Below are 23,653 nucleotides of genomic sequence, written 5' to 3'. Positions count from 1 at the left end.
TTGCAGGTTAGTCAAATTCTGTAGTGGTGTGATTTTACTTAAAACACTGGAAGTCAATAGTACATGAAAATTGCAATAGAATTGTCACTGAAATTGAGTTCTCTTTACTATTGATTGTATGAATAATGAGGAAAATTACAAATGCATTGGTTAAAGGGGCACTTACCTGGCATCTCTCCAACTGTGTTTTGGCAGTAGCACAAGGCAAAAGGGATAGAAACCATTTTGCCTGTAAGAATTTTCTGGGGATGCTTTCATAGCAAGTTCCTAGTTTTAGATTAATATGATGACTGCCTATTGCCAAATACATCTTACAAACCTCAAATAGATTTGTTGTAATAGAGTCTTCCTAATATGAAGTAATGCCACAGAATGGGTTGGAAAGGACCTTCAAGATTGTCTAGTTCCAACCCCTCTGCCATGGGCAGGAGCACCTCCCACTAGACCAGGTTGCTTAAGGTCTCCTCTAACCTGGCTTTGAACATTGCCAGGCTTGGAGGCTCCAGAGCTTCTCTGGGCACCCTGTTCCAGTGTGTCAGCACTCACATGAGGAAACACTTCTTCCTCAGGTCTTATCTCAATCCATCTTCTTTCAGCCTGAAGCCATCATCCCTTGTCTTGTGACTCCATGCTTTTGTCAAAAGTCCCTCTCCAGCTTTCCTGGAGCTCCCTTCAAATCCTCAAAGCCTGCTTTAAGGTCTCCCCAGAGCCTTCTTTTCTCCAGGCTGAATAACCCTAACTCTCAGCCTACCTTCATAGCAGTGGTGCTCAAGCCCTCTGATCTTATTTCCTCTTCTGGACTACTAAATGAAAGATCTACTTAACAACCACCTTGTTTAGTGGGCTTGTAACTAATGGCAACACTGGGGCATTTTCTTGTCTTTTGCTTGTCTGTAGAGAGAAAATGAGTGTGAATTCTCAAGTTAAATGAATAAGCATTTTTCTAATGCCAGCTTCATATCTCTTCCTTCTTCCCCCTTCCTAGGTTGTCTGTGGTTATCCCGTGAGTATGATTTCCTCTGGCTAAGCATGCTGGAGGCAGCATGACATGGTGGGCTGATGTGCTTTACAGTCACAAGATTTCCTACTTGCCCTATCCAAATGTATGTCCACGAGAGTGCTCATGGATCAGTTATGTACTGTTTGGGACCTTATCAGTGTCTACAAGTATCTGAAGGGTGGCTGTCAGGAGGGTGAAGCCAGTCTCTTTTTAGTCCTATCCAGTGATAGGACAAGGGGCAATGGATGTAAATTTCAGCACAGGAAGTTCCACCTCATGATGAGAGGTTGTGTGTGAGGGTCATGGAGGACTGGAACAGGTTGTCCAGAGAGATTGTGGAGTCTCTTCTGAAGATCTTAAACATGCCTGGACACCTTCCTGTGTGACTTTCCCTAAGTGGTCATGCTTTGCAGGAGGGTTGGACTTGACCTCTGGAGTTCCCTTCCAACCCCTAGCATTCTATGATCCTAGCCAGTTGGTTGATCTCACAGCTAATGTGGTGTTCTGCAGCAAATCTGCTTCCACAAACCTCCTCTGTGCCCAGGAGTGATGATGTGCAGTCACATCATGCTTAGCTCCTTGGCTGTGGAGTGGAATTCTGGCTTATTTCTGCTTCCAAGCAGTATGGTAAGGTTATCTATTTGGCTGAGCTCTCTGTGTGGTGATGATAATTTCTGTTAAGGATGAGAGCTATTGAACACAGATGTGCTGTGCATCAGGTACCAGCCTCAGTAAGGGCTGAGCTGTCACCTCAGCTGTATTGATGTGCAGTGCTTTCTGCCATCTGGAGCCTCTGCCAGCTTCCTCACTAATGCTTTACTCTTGGCTGTTGTTCAACTTCTGGCAACTTCTCTTTATCCTGCTACTTAATTATGTGAAATCTAAAAGGTAGTTTATCAATATTTGTGACTAGTATTCCCATTTTGTGTCTCAAATGTGGGATGTTAAGAGAGTCACAAGAGCCTTGTGACAGTCCTTGGAGTGCTGCTTCCTCTGCAGACTTTGCTGTTCTCTATACCTGGTAATTGATGTAAAGATTTGAAGGTTTCAGAAGAGTACCAAGGGACTGATTTCTTGCATCATTGGTGTGTTTATAGATGTGTGTTTCTTCATTGAAAAGTTTTCCAGTCTGAGGAATGTGGACCACACTAGATTAATGGCAGACTGGGCTGGGAGAGGCTAACTTAGGTTGGTGTTAATGCTCTGAGTAATGTGCTTGGTAAAATGGATTAATGGGCTGCAGAATTAAATCCATTGGCCAGATCAGGCGTTGGCTGCCTTAACATGGCTATTGGATTTTTTTTATTGTCTTTGCTTCCTCTGGCTTCTGTTGGGCATTTCCCTATCTTTAGTGAAAACAAGGATCTCTTTGTGTAGGAAACCTTCACCAGTCTCTTTGTTGGTGAGTCTGCCGCTAATCAATAATCACGTTCTGTCAGTGTCTCTCCTCTCACGCTGAGACTCCCTGGCAAGCAAGTGTGCGTTACTATCACTGCCTTCTGCTCAGTGTCACTCGAGATGTGTGACTGTCACAGTGAAAATGTGGATGCTTGTGATGTCAGATTCTTAAGCAAAACACTCCTGCTTCTAAATTGGGGAGGGTGCCAGTGGTGGTTTGTCCACTTTACATGGGTAGCATTAATACAACTATTTGGTGGTCTTCATTCACAAAACACCTTGTCCCCCTACCCCAAAAGCATCTTTCCAATGCTTCACCACACTGAACTAATTGGAAGTAGGAACCTCCAGACTTTCCACTGTTGTAAATCAAGCATTTGCCAGTTTCCAAGGCACTGCTTAAAGGCTCTTTTGATTAGGAAAAAAATAAATTCTCTTGAGATCAGTTATGCAAAATTTAATTCCAAAGTCATGATGAAGCTTGAGAACTGCTTGAATGTCCTCAGTGTGGGTGTACCAATGAACCTTGGAATATAGAGTAGAATAGAATAAACCAGGTTGGAAGAGACCCTCAAGATCGTGTCCAACCTATCATCCAACACCATCTGATCAACTAAACCATGCAACCAAGCACCCTATCAAGTCTCCTCCTGAACATCTCCAGTGGTGGCGACTCCACCACCTCCTCGGGCAGCCCATTCCAATGGGCAATCACTCTCTCGGTGTAGAACTGCCTCCTAACCTTCAGCCCAAACCTCCCCTGGCGCAGCCTGAGACTGTGTCCTCTTGTTGTTGTGCTGGTTGCCTGGGAGAAGAGACCAACCTCTGCCTGTCTACAACCTCCCTTAAGGTAGTTGTAGAGAGCAATAAGGTCATCCCTGAGTCTCCTCCAGGCTAAGCAACCCCAGCTCCCTCAGCTTCTCCTCACAGGACTTGTGTTCCAAGCCCCTCACCAACTTTGTTGCCCTATGTTGGTGTTGCTGAGGGTTTTCCTGCCAGTTACTGGGCATGTGGATTTGGGTGATAGGTTGGACACGATGATCTTGAAGGTCTCTTCCAACCTGGTTTATTCTATTCTATTTTGCATTTCTGTGCTCCAGTGCTAGGAGGAAAACTCTTACATTTTTATTTTCCAAACCATTTCGATATGCTTTTCTGAAAAGGTGTTGACTTTCTCTGCAAAGCTGCCTGTACTTATGGGCATTTGTCCACAAAGACAAATAAGAAATCTTCAGACTTCTATTGGGAAACTTTGCTGTTCACCTGCTACTTAGGCATCAGACTTTCATGACCATGGACAGGGACCATGAGTTGCCTTGGGCCAGCCCAGCTTCCCTTGGAGGGATGCAGCAGACCCTGGCATACTTTGTCAAAGGACACTTCTACACTTCTTGACCTTGCTGATACTGACCATAAATATACCCACAGCTGCACTCGTAACCTCTCTGAGAGGATTCTTGGCTGTAGCTCTCAGTGATCAGTCATCTGATTCCAAGACCTCTCTGGAGCATTTCGTTCAGTGTTAGACCACCTTTAAGAGCAGCTTCTTTCATTAAGAAATGGAGGGATACATAGCATTTTGTTGTGCAGGGAGTCCTCTAGAGACATTCCAGACCCAACTGGATACAGTCCTGTGTGACCTGCCCTAGGGGGGACACTGCTTTATCAGAGGGTTAGACTTGATGATGTCTAGAGGTCCCTTCCAACCCTTACATTCTGTGATTCTATGATTAGTCATATGCTTTGTTAATGCCTTTTTTTGTTACTTGTGGGGTTTGTTTTGTTTGTTTGTGTGGGGGTTTTTTTTTGCAGCAGCTGATACTTAGCAGGCCTTATGGTGTTTTGATGGTTGAATTTCTTCTTACTTTCTGTCCAGACTGTAGCAAAGACAACTTTTTCTGTGGGAAACCATACAGGACACTGCTTAGGCTTTTGGATGGGTACTTCCAATGCCTTAAAAAATGTTTGTGGATTTCTTACAATATAACAGATGGAAAGCAATCATAATGTTGAGATACATGAAGTCACGTAGGCAAGTGGGATGACATTGCCAAGCAGGTCTGTTTTAGTTTGCTCTTCCTCTGAAAACCTGGGCAGTACAGGCTATTAACTAGGTATAATGTGGGTTAATAGAACCATTAAGTGTTGATAGTTTACTGATAGTTTTTACATTATAGTACTGTTTCAATGCTGTAATAGACCTTCTGCAGAGGCTGTTGTTACTGCAGAGACTATGGTCAGTGCTGCCGCTGTTGAAAAGAAATATTCAAAGCAGACACAATCCCAAACCTTGCTGTGCTAGAGGTCTGGGCAGCATGCTGTTCTGACAGTGTGTGGGACTAGATAAATGGAGAACCACAGTGCTTGTGTAGAATCATCCTCCTCCCACGTGCCTTTCCATATCTTACCAGTCTAGAGATGTCCTGCGTGAGGTTTTGTTTGCTACTAACTGCTGAACCTCACTCTTATGTGTTTATCATCATTCTTTCCCCTCATCCATACATTTGACTTCCACAATGGCTTCTCCCTAACTGTAATCAGGATCTGAAATTTTCATTGAGTGGAATCAGGTAGTTTCCTGTCTCTTGAAGTGAAGGCATAAAGAAATCTTTCTTCATATCTGAAAATCACTTAGGATTTTGGAAGCATCACTCATCTGCCAGCAGCGGTTTTGTGACCAATTTAGCTGTGCCTGGGAGAGGAAAGGAACAGCTCAGCCTGTGACTGGAGAGCACCCAAGGCAGAGCTTTCACCCAGGTTGCTGGGAGGGGGGATCTTTACCAGCCAGCCCAATTGGAAACTGCTGCCTCCCAAACAATGCTGGATGCCAGGGGTGGGAAGTGAGGCAGAGCTGCTCTGAAGCTGCAGAGCAGAGTCGTGGTGTGCTCGCTGACTGGCAGTGCCCGAGAGAAGGCTTAGCACACATCTGTGCCACATGGGTTCTGGCATCGAGAGTGGCGGCAAAGGAGCAAGTGGCAGAGCTAAGAAGTCTTGATGGGTTGTGGGGGTGGCAGCCAGGGTTAAGCACAGTACCTTTGTTTAATGTTACTTAGTCACTTAGGGAAAATGTGTTCTTTCAGATGCTTTATCAAATCTAATTTTCCCTTCCTTCTATAAAAATTAGGGAATTAATTGAAGTGGTTATGTCAGGACTTCATGGAATGAAGTGTGGTCTGAATCATCTCTTGGTAACACTTTTGGTTTTGTCTAGTCTATAACTTTCCTAATGTGCCTGGGAACATCAGTGCAATTTTTTTCTAGTGATTTCCCCCCAGGAGAAATTTGATTAAATCCTGCACTTTTGAGCATCACATTTCTGTTGAACTGTTGAGGGTTCATTGATGATGAGTCACACCTTAATTTCTTCCTGTGCTTTTCTTTTCCTAAGCTCTCCTGAGACATTGCATCACTCTCACTTTCCTGATGTTTGTGTGACTTCACTAGGCTTCAACTTTGAGGAAGATGGGGGTGTGTTGTCTAATAATATGTCACTCAGCCCACTGAAGGGCTGGTTTTGATAGTGACAGGCTATTAGAGCAAATTATGGTAGTCTGAGTGTTTATGTTCTGGTTGCTCAACTGGTTCTTCAAGGTTGTTCAGGTGAAATCAAGGACTATTGCTTAGGCTATGATTTTTAGCTTCAAAGTGGAAGAAGCTCAGTTTAGACGTGAGGAAGAAATTGTTCCCCATGAGGGTGGTGAGGCACTGGAACAGGTTGTCCAGAGAAGCTGTGGAAGCTTCAAGCCTGGCAGTGTTCAGAGGCAGGTTGGATGGGCCCTTGAGCAAAGTGGTGCAGGAAGTGTCCTTGCCCATGGCAGAGAGGTTGGAACTAGATGATTTTGAAGGTCCCTTCCAACCCAAATGATTCTGTGATTCTCTCCTGTTACTTTTGGGTAGATGTTATACTGAGCCAAGAAGATGTATTCCTTTTTCTCCAGAGACTTTCTAGTTTAGAGAAAGTGAGTTAGTGTGACAGTAGCAGGAAGATTATAGATGGTTTTTTCCCCCCATTTTCTATTAGGGTGTGTAGTGCATGCAGAGATTGCCACCTTCCTGATTCACCCCAGCCTTTCTGGCACGTTCATGAATTAGGTTTTTGAACATTAACCTTTCAAATAATTAAAAAAGATTTTTCAGGACTGTAAAAATGAATTTTCTGTAACTAAACCCCAAAAAGATAGGGTCTTCCAGAAGTGGCAGCTGTCTAGCTTGTCACTTCTACTTCAAATCTCCACACACAGGATTCTATCTGCCAACATATGGCTCAGTAACTAGATCTTGTATGGTCCTTCTGCCATCCTCCAGTCTCTTCAGTTACACAAAGGATTTGGTACTATCAGTTAACTTCGTCATCTCAGGCACTGTCTTGCTACAGACTTTGGATAACTGCAGTTTCCTAGGGCTTCTTTGGAAAGCTTCATGAATAAGTGGGGGAAAATAATCTGCTCCTCTAGTACTGGAGAAGAATAAAGCCAGCATTAACATACTGAAATCATTAGTGGAACTGTAACATCCTTGAGCTTCTTCAGGACTCTTGGCTGAATGTCATTTGCCCTTGGTGGTTTGCTAATTCTTGAGCTGTCCATTTGCTCCATACTGTTTTTCTTTTTCTTTTTTTTTTTTTAACAGTGCTTTGCATTGAAGCAGATCCTCTAAAAATATTCTCTCAGTGAGAAGTTTCTTTATGGAGTATGCCTTAAATTCCTCTGTAGTGATGATGAAGGTGCAAGAAACAAATCCGATGTCTCTGCCGTGGCCTTAGCTTCTGAATGTTTTTAATGCATCTGTGTAATTCCTTACAGGAGCCTTACAGCTCCTGACACACTACCTAATGCTCCTTGCTCCTCATCTGCCTTGAAAAAGAATTCAGTTGTAGTTTTGGTGCGATTTTTTTCCCCTTCCTTCCCAAAATGATTTGTGAGACTGTCTCATTGTATTTTTGTTTGTGTGTTTTCCCTGTTCTTAGCTTGCTATTGTTTGAGATCCGTTTGGCCAACTTCGACAAGATTCTTCTCATGTTTTCTCTGACATGCCATTCAGCCATCTCCTTCCCTTGCCCATCCTGTCATTACTCACCCCCACTGAAGTCCTTTCTCTAATTTGTGTTTTGCTTTAAGCCTCACATACAATGTCTTGCATCTCATTGCCTATGGGCAGATAACTGAAATGGCCTGAAATTGTGCCAGGCAAGGTTTAGGTTGCATATTACCAAACATTTCTTTGCTGCAGAAGTGGTCAGGCATTGGAACAGGCTGCCCAGGGAGGTGGGGTCGCCATCCCTGGAGATGTTCAAGAGATGTGTGGACGTGGCACTTGGGGACATCGTTCAGTGGCCATGGTGGTGTTGGGTGGATGATTGGACTCAATCTTAGGTCATCTTCAGCTGAAACAATTACGATTCCCAGAATTTTTGATGTTATAGTTTTCTACTGTTTGTCTAATCCTTCTCTTTATGTTCCTTGCTGTTCTTTCTACAAATCTTTAGGCCGTTACTGAATTCTGGGGGGGCTTACACCAGTATTTTGAACTAAATTCTGGATGGTGCTTGGGACAAAGAGATGCCTTTTGGTAGTAGCATGGCAACTTCTTCCGTGAAGCCCTGACTTCTGTTGTTCAGTGTTTTGTCTTGACATCCTGTGACACTTAGTAGGTAAAAGAAACCTCCCACTGTTTTTATCTTTACTTCTGTAACACTTCTGACTGCCTTCAGCTCGGTCACTGACCATCTGCACATCTAAATGTGGCAGCTCAAGCTTTTCTCTTCAGCACTGTCTAGAATGTAAAGGAAGTTAATCTTCTCAAAAAAAGAAAGATTTTGGGCTGCAGATGATTTCATTCTAAACTTTCTTACTGACTGCTTTGTTCTTTGAATGCATATGCATGCCAATAATCAGTGGACTTTGGTACTGAAGGATTTCTTTTCTTTGTGATGAAGGCTTTTTTGGTTTTTTTAAGACCTTTCTTCTCCTTTTTGGGAAGTGGCTGAATGAAATTAGGGAACTTGTTCCATGCAGACTTTTTTACTTCTGTAGTTTCAGATCTGAGATGCTTGACTTCACTTATGAGGGGTTTTTTCTTAACTACCTACTTTTGAAAGTTAGCATGGGGTATGTAAGTGAGGTGGTGTGGTTTCTTATTTGTATTTTCTCTGGCAGTGATTTGAAGATTGATTTAATCCTCTACCTTTGAAAAATCTAGCTGAAGGCAGCAACTTTGCAGTACTCTCTGCAGTTCTGTGGGTGTGTGAAACTGAAGGATGTTCCTTTGTACTGGAGGAGGCCCCAGTCTTAAGTTTCTAGTTTGGTAGCAGTGTAAAAACATTTACTGAATTCTGTAAATCCAGCACACAAGATGTGGAAGTTGCTACATTAAACACGGTAGGGTTTGGTGTGGTCTTCAGAGTAGTCTGAGAAATGTGTGAGGCAGTAGTGGGTGGAAAACTGGAGAGCACAGAGAGGTTAACAAAAACATGTTAAAGGTGGAAATGAGACATGGGGTAAATTCTATCTGAAATTCAAGAGATAAGCCAGTGCTCAAGAAGAGGGGAAAATAATGAATTCAGCAACTGACTGACATTATTTCCCCCCCCCCCCCCCCCCCCTTTTTTTAATGCCTTTTCTTCATAACAGTTTGCTTTTCAAAATCAAGTCAGTGTCCAAAACTTACTCTTGTTTTAGAGTCCTCAAATAATGCTGCATGAAAAGATCTGGGGCTTGTGAAAGGCACTTGTTTGTATCTGTGCTAGTCTCCAGCACTTGTGGAGGTACAAGGTATAGAGGGGAATTATAACCTGGGGAGGAGGAAAGCTGCTGTGCTGGATTAGCTCAATGCCATTTGGATGCTGACTCTGGAAGAGTCTTCCTGGTTACCACTGCTTATTTTTCTAAGCAGTATTGTATCTTTGGCAACTGTTTTGATTCACAATAGTAGTTTAAAAGCTGAATGTGAACAATCAAACACAGAAGGAAAAAATGTCATTTTGCATGCAACACTTCTCTTGTATCAATTCTTTCATCTCAAGGTTGCCAACAAAACAGTCATAGTGCAAAAATTGGAAACTTCATCTGTGCAGCTTCTGTGACAAAAGAGACTTTCCACCTCTGCAGTCCAACAATCATTCAAGTTTTAAAGGCTGTTTCATACAACCTTCAGATGGAGGGGCAGGTGGTGTTGTTTGATTTTGTTAGTGTTCTTTTAGTATTCACCTCAGCCCTTGTAACCAACAGATCTCATTTTTTCCAGGTTTCGCTCAATGGCACACAGTTTACAGACAGTTCTGGCTCAGAGTTCACAGGTGTTTCTCAGGTATGTACAGCTGAACTCTGTGGGTGTTTGTGATGGCAGAATTGGTCAGTAAGGGGAGAGGATATTAAGCAGACTAGAGAAAATTCTTCTAAAGATTTCTCTTGGAGGTTGGGACTTGGCAAACTGAAGTCACTTTCTGATGGCTTTACTATTCAAGCTTTAAACAGCAGTGGAAGCTACTATTTCTAAAGTAGAATTGTGTCATTATAGTAAGCTTGAAATTGGACATAGATGTAAAAAAAAAAAACCAACAATCTATGCAGTTTTATGGTAATAAAGCTATTCTTGGATACAAATCTAAGTATATAGCAGAGATGCAGTTATTTCTGTTCTGGCTTGTCCTACTTACAGCTTTCATTTATCAATGTTACATAGGAACATGTTTCAGAGAGGAAGTGGGACTAGGTGTTTTCTTGCAGAGATGTATCACACTTTTTGGAAGCTTGTCTAGTGGAAAAATATCTTTGTGTTCTCCAAATGTTCAGTCTGATTACACTGAAGGTACACAGCAATGTATATGTGACCTAGTTCCAAGCTCATCTAATCCAGGAAGAGTTTACTGCTGCTGCTGAATTGGTCACATGAACAGTGCATTCAGCATCTTCTGAAGAACTAAGAAACTGCAATTCATAACTTCATTTCACTGTGACAGAGCCACAAGGGCAGGCTGAGATGCTTATGGACTCGATTTTGTCAAAGTTCTAACTGTTGGGTTTGTTAGAAATAAACTGCTTAGAAACTTTCATTCTTGGCAGTTTATCTGCGTGGTACTCTAGGAACCAAGTTTTGTTTCCACTTCAAATCTCCTGTAAATATGGGTCCAGTTGGGAGACTGGGGAGTTTGAGTCTGTGAATTGGCCAGAACTGAGCTTGTTGCTCCTGCTCTATTTGCCATTGATTCTTTAATGATCATGGTGCAGCTTTCAAGCAAGTTGCACAAAAATCCTGACTTTCTTAAGTCCTTGCAGCATGGCTGAGATGTGTTTGCCATGGCCTTTGTGAAAGAGTAAATGTCAGGTTGTCTTAACTTCTGAACCTTTACATTTTTGGGTTTCCTATTGGTTGGGAGGTGTACATAAGGATTAGCCTGCAGTAGCTATACAGATGTCATCATTGTTCCAACAGAGACTTAATCTAGCTTCCAAAATATTTATTGAACAAGGAGTCTTTCAGGGCTAAGGGAGTGAGCAGCCATGATCTCTTCTATCCAGGGTGTTTAGATATTAATAAGGTCAGCAGCTGAGCACAGGTCAGTCAGAGAAGTGTCTAGCTTGAGCAATCTGTCCATGCTTGTACAGCCAATGAGAGGATGGTTGGTCCTAGCCTTCCACAAGGCAGAGCCTTCCCTCATGAGAACACTTCCTGGAAATCTACAGTAGATGCTTGGAGAAATGGTGTTCATTTTCCTTTCCTGGTGCTTAGGTATGAATTCATGAAGTGTCACCCATGAGTGAAGAGATTAACTGGTCTGACTTAAACCATTAACTTACTTTTCTTCTGAACCTCAGAAAGATAAGAGGGTACTTATGGAGATGTCTTTGTCTAGAATTATCACTTTTCTTTCCTGTATCACTGAGTCTGTCAGCTTTATAAATGCAAAGAACAGAAAGCTCAGAGTTCATAATGCTGTGCTATTCTTCAGATGTCAGCAGCAGGGAATTATTTGTTGTTGCTGTGAAGATGAGAGTTAGTGAATTCTGTTATAGCTTGAACTAGTCCTTTGCCCTAAAGAACTTTTCACCTGTGCTTGTGCAGTTCAACCCTACATGATTGTCAGAGCAGGATTTTTATTAGTGTCAAGGCTGAAGCAGGGTCTGGAAGAATGCTCGAATGAATGACTTAGTTTGCCTTTAACTACTTAACTGCTTTTAGGCTTCCATAGGAGATGCTGCTAGCTAAGGCAGAGCCAGTAGCACAGTCAAATTGCTCATTCTGCAGTTACAGGATGTTTTGTTCCATTCATTAGAACTTTGCCTCTGTCTCATAAAGTTGGGTTCTGTTTGGCTTGGGCTGTTTCTGAGTATCAGCATCTCATGGCTGAACCATCTTTTTATGCACTGCAGCATCTTGGAAGACAGATGAGTTTTTACGCTGCCCCTCTCCTAAGTTATCAGATCTGCTTGATTCAGTAGCTGATAGTGGACTTTAAGACCCTACTGATGGGTTTTGTTAGAATTGAGTTAAGCTTTTGTTTTGTAACAAGTTTGGCTGAAAATGATTTTGTTTCAGTTAGTGTTAAAGGAAGGAGGTGACACAGAACTTCAAAGATTAGTTATTTGTTGTTATTAGTTATTCTTTTTGTCTCTAAGAATGACAGAGTTAAAGGCATTGCCCTATCCCTTTTTCGTTACTAGATCTACTTATTTGAAGTAAGAAACTTTCAGTGCTAAGAGGATGTGCAGCCATGATCTCCTGCATGCAGGGTGTTTAGTCATTAATACTGCATTTTACTTACTGGAGATGCATCTAGGCTGAGTTACTTTGGAAGGGAAGTCTGCAGTCCACACTCACTGAAAACATTGCTTTTTTTTGCCACATTACATTGTTTGCCACATGGATAGGACACAGTCTCAAGCTGTGCCAGGGGAAGTTTAGGCTTGAGGTGAGGAGAAAGTTCTTCACAGAGAGAGTTGTTAGCCACTGGAATGGGCTGCCCAGGGAGGTGGTGGAGTCATCATCCCTGGAGGTGTTCAAGAGGGGCTTGGATGTGGCACTTGGTGCCATGGTTTAGTAGTCATGAGGTCTTAGGTGACAGGTTGGACTTGATGATCTTTGAGGTCTCTTCCAACCTTATTGATTCTATGATATTAAGATTGCTGTATTTGATCTCAGGACACTCCACATATTCACCAGTAAATAATGAGTGTCAAGATATGTCAAGAATAAGTTGTTCTGGGCCATATTCTGTGAATAACTAGTTATTTATCAAAACATTTATTTGTAGACTCCCTTTACCTTTGGCTTGGGCCAGAGGGCACCGTATACAACAGGCGAGCATTGTCTTCTTTGTAGAAGTGAACGGAAAGATGCTTCGCTTTCTGAGAGTGGGATAAAAAACTCTAGCAAAACAGCACTTTCCACCTCTCCAAAAGCTAACAACATGCTGCACCTTCCACTCTGGGTGTGTCCAGACTGCCGACGAACAGTGGAGAAGGAGGAAAGGCATGCTACAATAGAGCAATCTCTTGTGGTAAGTGGAAGTACTTCACTTCAGCAAGCAGATGATGGGTTGTTATGGGCTGATTGCTACTTTGTGCTTTGGAACCACTTACACTGTAAATGCTTTGCAAGTATTTTAGGAGATCTGGAGTTGCTCTTGCTATGAGCTGAACTGAGCAGACAAGTTGTTCCTAAAATGAGGAGTTCTGAGTCAGAGTTCTGGATTTTTGAGACGAGCAGGGCTTGGATTTGTGCCTTGCTGGTTTTTTGCCCTTTCAATTTAGTAGATCTCATACTTTGTCCTTTTACTTAACTTCTGTTTCTTCTGCTTACCAATGTGACTTGAATCATTACACTTTCTGCATGGTGCCACAGAAAGCTGGTGGCAACCTGGGAAGGGCGCAGGAGGGAAGCGTGATACATTCTGGGGCTGGAACACAGAGAAGGGAGAGAAACCAGAGACCGAAGTACTAGCAGCCTTGGTGGAGAGAGAGCTTTGTGTCATCTGCTAGCACTGTGCAGAAGGTAGCATCCATTGCTGATGACAGCAGCTTTCAAACATCCATTACTATCAAGTAGTATGTCTTGCTGTTAGAAACAAAGACTTCAGCTTTTGGCTGGAAGGGTTTGAACTGTAAAAGACACTGTCAAATACAGTCTGAAGAAGTAGTTTATGATTAATCATGGATGATGCAAGCCTTCCTTCAGCTTGGTCTGTTGTTTGTGCTGGAGTACACCAAGGTGATAATTACAACCAATATACCTAAGTTATTAAAAATGAAACTAGTTTTCTCAGTCCATATCTTGCATTTATTAGGCTTTTTGTAGGCAAATTCTTTGTGCCTGGTTGAGTGCCTGCCCCAAATTCATCCCACACTAGGAACTGCCACATTAACATTTGCCTATCAACACTTCCAACTTCTACCTTGCAAACCAAAATCTATCTGTTGGTTTTTGTTTTGCCTTTTTTTCCCCCCCTTCCAGAGCCAAGATTTCCTTTTGCACATGCCACTTGGAAACAGTGGATCACAACAGGAATCTGTAGGAGGAGGAGGAAGAATAACTGTGGGTGCACAGACAGTGCCTGCTGCAGATCTTAGCAATTCCTCTCCTGCAGACATAGCATGCAACTGTGAAGCCTGTAATGAGCGCAGGTAAGGACTGACTTCAGACTCAGCAGCATGATGGCAGTGGTCAGACTCTGTTGGCAGTGTTGCAGCTTACTTGTTGGTCTGTGCTTAAATTCCTCAAACAGGCTGACAGTGGAAGTAACTTGTGAATGATAGCTTTTATCCAATCTTCCAATTCTTGATGTGTTTTTCAGATGTACTTTGTTTTTCTTGAATGTCTTGTTGCCTGAAGTGCACCTTAGAATCATAGGACCATTTTGCTTGGAAAAGACCTTTAAGAGAGAGTCCAAGCATTAAGAAAGCAGGGATCACTACACACACGGAATGTACAAATAGAGTTCATTCTTTTTGTCATTATTTGCAGAGAAAATTCAGCAGAGCCTGAGCGTGAGCCTCAGCAGCTTCAAAACTACTGGTCAGAAGTCAGATACATGGTTCGGTGTATTTATCGCCAAGCTGGGACCCCTTTGGCAGATGACCAAGACCAGTCTTTGGTACCAGATAAAGAAGGAATGAAAGAGCTGGTGGACAGGTATAGCACCCTGAAATCTATCCATTAATTGCAAACGATAGTCTTAAAATTAGCTTTTGAGTAGTTGGGAGTGTTGCTTTGTAATAAAACGTTTGCCATCTCTAAGTCTGGTTCCTGGGAGTCTTTGTTTCTCCACAAGAATGGAAACTCAGAACAGTCAATTCTTCTTCATACAGGATTTTCAAATACTAGATTGAATGCATTAAATTTGTGTGATGTTTGCAATAGGAATATTAATGTATAACGGTGGAAGGGTCTTGAAATATTATTATTCAAAAAAACCCATGAGATGATGATAATGAAGACTCTGTTTAGTTTGAATTGCCTCACAGGAAATTTTTACTTTGTGGAACTGACCTGACTTGTTATAGTAATTGCATCTTGCTGTAGTCCCAGCAGCTAGAAGAGACTCTTAAACCAGTTACTCTTACTCCTTTCAGAAGTTGAAATTTTCTTTAGCTTCTCTAGGTGTGAAGTTGCAGATGTGCTCAATGAGATCCTGAGTTGTGGTTTTTTTCCTTTTGAGAATAGCATGAAGTGCTTCCAGGAGGTTCATCTTAGTTTCTGTCTAACTAAATATGTGGCCAAGGAACAGTTGCTGTCCTTGGTTTTGTATGTGCTAAGGTCTGACAGACTAGTTTTTGGGTGGAATTTTTAGTTGAAGTTTAAATTCTGGTGAGGTCAAGAAACTTAAATATTTTAGTCATCTAGTACTGCCCTTCTATACCTACACTCCTAAATCAGCCTCAGTAGGTAACTAAATAAGCTTATTGTACTTAAGTTAAAACTGAATGTTTGGCTTGGAGCATGGGTTGTATAGATATAGAATAATATGGTATGCCTCCCTTTTAGTCACATTTTATTTAAGGGATCAAAATATGCAGCACAGGTTTTGAAATCAAAGATGCTTAGATGTTGCTTAGTGTGTAGGTAATTAAAAGTGAATCACAGATAAATCACATTGATCTGTATGGAATGACTTAGGGAACTGGCACACATACTGTGTACCTTGCTTATGTGCTCCAGAGTTCTGATTTCTCTGCAACTCACTTCTGAGAAGAATTCTTAAAATGCAAAGGCAGAAACAGGATCTCAAAGGCAAAAACCTTGAATGTCAATATGGTTACTTTTCACTTGAGTTCCTTACAGTCCCCAAAATATGAAATAAAATGAGGATCCTGTGTTTGAGCAGACAGCAGGGTGTCCTCTCTGGGTGCTAATGTCATGCAAAATTTTTTTTAACAATGCTAGTCAGTGTAGGTATTGAAAGTGTGAAAAAGAAAACCCAACCAACCAAACCATCTAGGCAGCATACCAAAGGGCATGCTGTGGCCAAGTAAATCTGTGTCGAAAAGTCAGAAATTCTTCATTCCATGCTCAGATCTGTTAGACACAGCTGGCAAGAAGCAGACTGTCTGGTCTTGTTTTCAAGTAAGTAGTGCTGCCAAGTACTGTCCCTGTTGTGTGTTGGAGCACTTTATGGCAATATGATAGTACTTGATTTTGTGAGTGATGAGGGAAGAGCAAGGACTAGATAACAGCAGATTTTATTCATGTAACTCGTAAGTATTTATCTAATCCCCTTCTTTTCCATCTCCTTATGCTGTCAAAAACCTGGGGCAAGTGCTATAATTCTGTGTGTAGGACTTTAAACAGTGCAATTTCACTCCAAAGTGCTTCTGAGTAGCCATCCTGTTCAGTTTTCTTGTGTGAGGTGGTTCAAACCCATGTCTCGCTTCCAGGAGAGTGTCAGACCTAGCCAGCTGTATGATGTCTTTAGCAGGAAGCCCTTGGCCTTTGAAGCTTTGTCTTGCAGTGACAAGTTTTGCAGGTACTGAGTGGTTGAATAGAGCGAGTGCATGGAGGGCAGTATGGTTTTGGAGCTTCAATGTCGGTGTGCTTCCGTGAGACAGGAGTACCAAATTCTGATCCTATTCTAGATATACCAAATCATTTAAAAGATAGACCACTCCTTTGTAACGATGACTGCAGTTAAGTGCTGTCACAGTTGGAGTGCCCAAAGTCGTGTTCTTTGAAGAGTATTCTCTGTGGCCCTGTGAATCTTCTACTATGCAGTGGCACAGCTTTAATAAAAGGTGCAAGGAAAAAAAAGATTCTCATACAGAAAATTTGCCATTTGGGGTAAGAAACCAAATGAAGTTGAGAAGGAGTTTCATGAATCAGTATCTTAAAAGCTTGAGAACTGTATGAAATGTTTTCTTTCAGTTCAACAGAAGGGTCCTACAAAGCATTCACCAAGTCCAGTCTGGTTAGATGTTCGGGGTGCCTGAAAGGTTAAGTTCTCCCAATGACTTGAGGCAAATCCCTGCCCTTCCACAAGACTATCAGGACAATGTCTGGCTGTTCCAGCTGTAACATTTGTTAGGACTGTATGTAAGAACATTGAGAAGCTATAAAGAAGCTTGTCTGAAAGATCTAAATGTGAAGTTGTATGCAAATTAAGGGTTTGGGTTTGGTTTTTTTTTTGACTTGCAAGCTGAGATGAGATATTGAAGCCCTAAATGAATTTGTTCCTCAGGTGTGCAAGCATCCTAGTCCTAAAGCTACACAGGAGCTTAGTTCCACAGTGTGAAAGCAGGGAACTGGGCTGTATTCTCCCAGATTTCAGGTAGCTGTGTCAAGTGTAGCCACCCTTTCTTTTTGATGATAACTGGTAAATCTCTTTAAGGAATAAAATGTATGTCATCAACAGTTTTCACTTGTTTTGTGACCAGAAAATAAACTAAAATGTTCTAAACTCCAGGCTCTGTGAAAGAGACCCATATCAGCTTTACCAACGGTTGGAACAGCAGGCTAGAGAGTACGTGCTGGAGATGAAGGTTCGGCTGCTGAGGCACCTGTCGCTGGGATCCAAGGTTGCATCAACGCTAGCAATACAAGGGCCGCCACAGGCACACCAGTTCATCTCACTCCTACTGGAAGAGTACAGTGCACTCTGCCAGGCAGCATGTACAATCAGCGCCTTTCTAGTTACTCTGGTAAGACTGAAAAGAACGACACTAGGCTGCTTCTTGCTAGCACAAACCCGGGCTGGGCGAGGAGTGGCTTGAAAGCTGTCTTGAGGAGCAGGGCTTGGGGGTGTCAGCTGATCAAAAGCTCACCAGGAGCCAGCGATGCACATTTGCAGCCCAGAAGCCAACCATGTGCCTGGCCACATCCAAAGCAGTGAGAGCAGCAGGACAGGGAGAGGTTTCTGCCCCTTTGCTCTGCAGCCACTCCACCTGCAGCACTACATCCAGTGGGGAGGGACACGGAGCTCCTGGAGCAGGTCCAGAGGGGTACCACAGAGGTGGTCAGAGGGATGGAGAACCTTCCCTATGGGGACAGGCTGAGAGTTGGGCCTCTTCAGCCTGGAGAAGAGAAGGCCCCAGGGAGATCGTAGAACTGCCTTCCAGTACCTGACAAGAATTCTGGGGAGGGACTTTTTGCAAGGACTTGTAGCAATAGGACATGGGGCAATGGTTTTGAGCTGGAAGAGGAGAGATTGAGAGTGGAGATTAGAAAGAAGTTCTTAACAGTGAGGGTGGTAAGACACTGGAACAGGTTGTCCAGGGAGGTTGTGAAGGCCCCCTCCCTGGAGGTGTTCAAGGCCAGGCTGGATGGGGCCTTGAGCAAGCTGGTCTAGTGGAAGGTGTCCCTGCCCATTGCAGGGAGTAGGAAGTGGATGATCTTGAAGGCCCTTTCCTAATGTGACCGTTCTATAAATGTGTGAGTAATGCCATCAGAGCTGTAAAACTTGGTGTGCGCGCATGCTTGGGAAGAGGCAGAGTCTGAAAATGCAGATGTAATTCTTCAGAAATGTAGATGAGGCATCTCTTACATGAATTGCTGAAGCTGTCTTTCTTTTGTGGCAGAAAAAAAAAGGTGGGATGCTGTGTGTGGCTCCTATTCTGTCAGTAATCTTTAAGCAGATCTACACAACTTTAGATCGTGCCTTTGAGAATGTGTGAAATGCTTCTCTGATCTTCAGTGGTCTCTTGAGAACCATGTTTAATGGACACAAACTTTGATGTGTAGCACTAACTTGTATTGTTTCAATGTTTTTCTCTTCCAAGCAAGAATTTTTTTACTTGATATGCTAGAATAGAATAAACCAGGTAGGAAGAGACCTTCAAGATCATCTCATCCAACCCATCATCCAACACCACCTAATCAACTAAACCATGCAGCCAAGCACCCTATCAAGTTTCTTCCTCAACACCTCCAGGGATGGTGACTCCACCACCTCCTCAGGCAGCCCATTCCAATGGGCAAGATGTTCTGAGACAAGATGTTCTCTTGTCTCAGAGTTCATCTGCTGCATTAGTTATTTCTTAAGTTCTGACTTCCTTAAATGCTTGTTTGGTCAAGCAGTGGTGACATTAGACTTGGGATTATATTGTCAGGTAGAAAGTGTCCCTGCCCATGGCAAGGAAGGTGGAACTAGATGATCTTTAAGGTCCCTTCTAAACCACACCATTATCTATTTATTGTTCAATGGCCTTAAAAAAACCCAAATCTCTTCTTAACTGTCCATCATGAGTCAGTAATACAGTAAACAGGTTCTGTAATTCTATTTAAGGACTGAGAAGGTTATTAATTTTGTTTTGTTGTTTCCTGTACATCTTTTGTTAAAGTCTTTATCCTGGGCATTGCTTCCCTTGTGTAAAGTTTATGGAAGAGAGGAGAGAAAAAAAAAGTGGCTAAACTGGTAAATTTGGGGGTTGTTGCCAGTTAGTGACTGTCTAGGTAGTCACTAATGGAAGTGACTGTCTAGATATATAAAGAGAGAAAAAGACTAGGAAGTAACAGGACTGATAGCCACAGATAAGCAGGATATGAAGCGGAAGGGAAGCAAAGTGCCCTTACTGAGGTAGGGCTCTTAGTGAAATTGAATTTGCAAAGCAGGAAGTTGTTTCTATTAAATGTGAGCATATCTGATGCTTTTCTGTTCTCCATGCTATTTACTGCTGATCACTTTTATATGGTATGAGGTCACTGCCATCTGCAGTTTATTGCCTGATTTTAATAGTTACCAAGTCTCTAACAAGGTACTTGAGAGAAGATTGCTCTTCAGGTTGATTTTTTTTTTTTCCAAGGCAACTTTGAAGTTTTTATCAGCTGACCAAGGGATGGATTACTGTGCACATGTTGGTTTGCTCAAAGCACATCCATCACAATGTGAAACAACCAAGAGTGAAGTTATAATTATTGAAGTCACTGAACAATTACTTAAATTCTGAGTTTCTGGATAACAAAACTGGATAAAAGCTGATCTTGGATAATCCAGCCTGTAGATTGGAAACTAGATTCTGAAATGAAATTCTTGCCTTGGAATTTGTTGTTGTTGTTTTTTCAAGCTCTGCCTTACTTCTTGTTGGTTTTCATTACAGGAAAACGAGCATCTGAAGAAATTTCAGGTGACATGGGAACTGCACAATAAGCATCTGTTTGAAAATCTGGTGTTTTCTGAGCCACTCCTACAGAATAGCTTGCCAACATTGGTGTCACAGCTAAGGTAGAGTTTAACCTTTCTCTTGTAATTTGAAGGAAAAATGAAAGCCCAGGGTTGCAACTAGAAAACCTCAATTCTGCTGCTTCTGCACTGCAATAGGTAAAAATCCATGTGGCTTTGTCTTAAACAGCATTGTTGATTAGGCAGGCTGCTGTCATAACTTGCTTGTCGGAAGAATTTCCACTCTAATTTGCTGCTTCTTAGTTACCTAGTAAAATGACAGCATTCTGTGACAATGACAGTGTGACTCTTTGCTTGTTATCACACATTGCTACTGCCTTTATAGCGCTACAAAGGAATTAAAGCCTCAGTGCCTTCATGCTTCCCACACTGCACAAATCACTTGATTTGGAGTTTGAAGCTATCTTTTCGTTGGAGAAAGCAGATGCTTGTATGCCTGATAGCATCATAGAATTGTTTTGGGTGGAGAAGACCTCTAAGGTGGAGCCCAACCATCAACCTGATGCCACCATTAAACTGTATCCCAAAGTGCTTCTCTCTTTTTTTGAACACCTCCAAGGATTGTGACTCCACCACCTCCCTGGGCAGCCTTTTCCAATGCCTTCAGTAAAGAAATTGTCCTAACATTTAATCTAAACCTCCCCTGTTGCAAGTTGAGGCCATTTCCTTTTGTTTTGTCACTTCAAACTAGGGAGAAGAGGCCAACCCCTACCTGTCTCCAACCTCCTTTCAGGGAGTTAGAGAGCAATGAGAGCCCCTCAGCTTCCTCTTCTCCAGACTAAACAACCCCAGTTCCCTGGGGTTGTTTGATAGTATCTTGTGTTTCCTGGGGCTTTAGGATGTATATTGTTTGCAAGGGTGCTCTGGTTGTAGTTTATATGTTTCCAGAGTGTTTTGAGTGTTTTAGGGAAGAGGTATTAATTCATAAAAAAGGTTGGTGTTTTTTTTTATCCTAAGTCCAAATATTTTTGAAGTACAGTCATGGATGGTTCACACTGACTTCAGTGTCTCATTTCTGCTATAGAGACATCCATGCTCTGTGTATGTGTGTTTTAAAGGGGTTGTGCTGGGTGTTTTTCCAGAGTATAAAAGCTGTTTGATAATGCCTGTCACAGGAGATGCTGCTTACAGTGAATAAAGAAATTTCTGATGAGTTGTTCTTTTCCTGGTAGATACTAGAAAGGAAAGCAAGGAAAGGAAGAGAGCTTAATTGTCACCATGCTCAGCAAGAAGTCTGAGCTCCCTGAGAATAACTTTTCTAATTGGTTTACATGAAACTGGGTTGGTACTGAAAGCCTTGAAAGCCTTTAGTTGTTCTTTTTCTCCTTCTTCTTTAGACAGGTGATTCTGTTGCTCTGTTCAGGAGCATGTTGTTCAATCACATTTTCCACTGATTTGACTTCCCAGTTTGTATCCCTCAGTTATCTCAGAGTCATAGAATAATAGAACTGGTTTTGGCTGCAAGAGATCTTTAAGATCAAGTCCAACTGTTGACCCAGCACTGCCAGATCACCACTAAACCATGTCCTTAAGTACATCATCTGTCATTCCTGGGAAGGAAGTGTTGTATCCTTAAGTCACCATATCCCTTTAAACTGCTTTTTGTACTCGATTAAGCAGCCAAGCTTGTAACATGGAGAATTGCTTGTGAACCCTTCTGAAGTGGTTGTGTTGCAGCTTCTCGACAAAGCCAACAAAATAAACAGAACTGGAGTTTATTGACAAAGTCATGCTAACAGCTGGAACTGGAACTTCATGCTTCTGCTCAGCACTTCATTATACTTAATTACTACATGAAAATTGAAGGCTGACTTCTTTGGCAGGCAGGACACTGTGGTTCTTAGGTCAGGTTAGCATCCTGTTGCAAAGGAAATCTGTAGCAAACCCTGCCTGAAATGCTGGAGCTGGGCTGCTAAATATCAAGTTTGGAGATGCTTCAGTTTTGGTTTATGTACTGGTTTTGACTCATCACATAACCTCTGTGCCTGATTAACTGCCACCCAGTTTCCTGTTAACTGAGTAGGAGAAATGTTGCAGAGCTTCTGTTTATTGATGTCAGTTTACAGGTCATGACAATTCAGTGTGCTTTAAAAGCATGTTACAGAATAGAAATTTGTCTTTTCACTGATTTCTAAAGTCAAGATTTCAGAGGTTTGCTTGTTAAGAATCACTGTGAGGATGTGCTCTAAGAGATCTTCAAAGCAATTTGCTGTACAAAAATGTAATAGGAAAAGGGAAGTAAATCTATGTTCTGTGTCTGGGGCTCCTCACAGACAGCTCTCAATGAATGGCATAACCATGGTTTGAATTTGATGCTGCTCAAATGATGGCAGATGTCTGTATGTAACCAAATTAATCTCACTTGCTTCAGTCTGCAGCACTTTTGCCAGCACTTTTCCCAGATGGAACTCCAACTTCTCTGGTAACCTTTTTAGCACTGATCACGAGAGTCCTGGTTAACAAGCTTCTGGCTTCATTTTTTTCACTACATAGCTCCTCAGTAAACAGTCAATGTAGCTCATAGAATTTGGAAGGTTAAGTATATCAAACAAAACTCCAATAAATATAGCTCAGGAGGTCTGACATCTGGCTGCTTGTGGGGAAGAAGCTCTAGAAATGTTGCACTTCCCACGTTTTTCTTTCTGTTGGTTGCAGAACATTGGAACTAGCAGTTGTTGGACATATTTGAAAAATGACTAAAAATACTCAAATTTGGGATATAAGCAGCTCTGTGGGCCTAGGTGTATCAATAATTTCACTCTAGCAACACTTTATTGGCTGGCAGAATTGAGAAGCTTGATGTTTTCTGTAATGAGTGCTGTTTGAACTTTCAGGCTCGGAACAGCACACGATTCCTGTAGTGAAGATATGTACAGTACCTTGCTGCAAAGGTATCATCAACTGGAACAGGAAATGGGTCAAGTTGCTGAAGCATGGCTTGAATGCCAGAAAAGAATAGATGATTATGTTGATGAACAGGTAAGAATCATGTCAACAGACTCAAGATGGGTTATGTAGGGAGCAGCCCATTGCAGGTCCGTATCTCCAGTGGGGAGTTTCTTCAGTATTTTTATCCAGAGCTTAGAAGCAACAGAATGTAACTTTTTGGTTTTGATGTCAGTCTTTCAGAAGAGAAGAGAGCTCTGAGGTACCAATATATAATGGTGATGGCACAGAAACACCTTCAAGCTGTTGAAGCAGGTGGTTGTGTCGTTGTGTAGAGATGGTCTTTAAATGTTTTTGAATGATTTAAACATAAATTACCCATAGCACAGTAATCTGAAACACACTTTGGTTGATGTTCCTAGGGAAAAAACCCAAAAGGCAGGCAAACAAATGAAAAAACAACCCAAAACCCCAAACAACAACAAAACAACCAAGCAGAAAAGCCCAAACAAAGCCAACCCCAACCCAAGCATAGAGAACCCAAACAACCTCCTCTACATAAACCCCTAAGTAATAATTGCACTAAATGAAACCCAGAGGGAAGTGGTTGCATTTAAAAACTACTGAGGGTTGCGTAGTGTGATGATGACCTTTGTACAGCTGTCCAAATCAGAACACCAGAGTCTCACTACATTAATATTTGAGAGCTCTGAAGTTATCCTTTTTTAATTAAGTGTATGTTCTGCTGGCTGCTTCCTTCTGAGTTG

General features: G+C 42.1%; 1 protein-coding gene across 2 annotated transcripts in view; it reads left to right on the top strand.

Moving 5' to 3' along the window:
• Positions 1 to 23,653, top strand: part of FAM193A (family with sequence similarity 193 member A) — a 69,402-nt gene that overhangs the window by 19,229 nt on the left and 26,520 nt on the right. For both annotated transcript variants that reach the window (XM_054172172.1, XM_054172169.1), the window contains exons 2-8: positions 9,641 to 9,703; positions 12,648 to 12,893; positions 13,847 to 14,016; positions 14,357 to 14,524; positions 17,289 to 17,523; positions 19,918 to 20,042; positions 22,835 to 22,979. In XM_054172172.1, the coding sequence (XP_054028147.1) occupies positions 9,641 to 9,703; positions 12,648 to 12,893; positions 13,847 to 14,016; positions 14,357 to 14,524; positions 17,289 to 17,523; positions 19,918 to 20,042; positions 22,835 to 22,979 (1,152 nt within the window). The remainder of the gene's footprint in view (positions 1 to 9,640; positions 9,704 to 12,647; positions 12,894 to 13,846; positions 14,017 to 14,356; positions 14,525 to 17,288; positions 17,524 to 19,917; positions 20,043 to 22,834; positions 22,980 to 23,653) is intronic.

The sequence above is a fragment of the Dryobates pubescens genome, chromosome 23 (genome assembly GCF_014839835.1).
Source record: "Dryobates pubescens isolate bDryPub1 chromosome 23, bDryPub1.pri, whole genome shotgun sequence".
Lineage (NCBI taxonomy): Eukaryota > Metazoa > Chordata > Aves > Piciformes > Picidae > Dryobates > Dryobates pubescens.
This window is presented reverse-complemented; position numbering and strand designations above follow the sequence as displayed.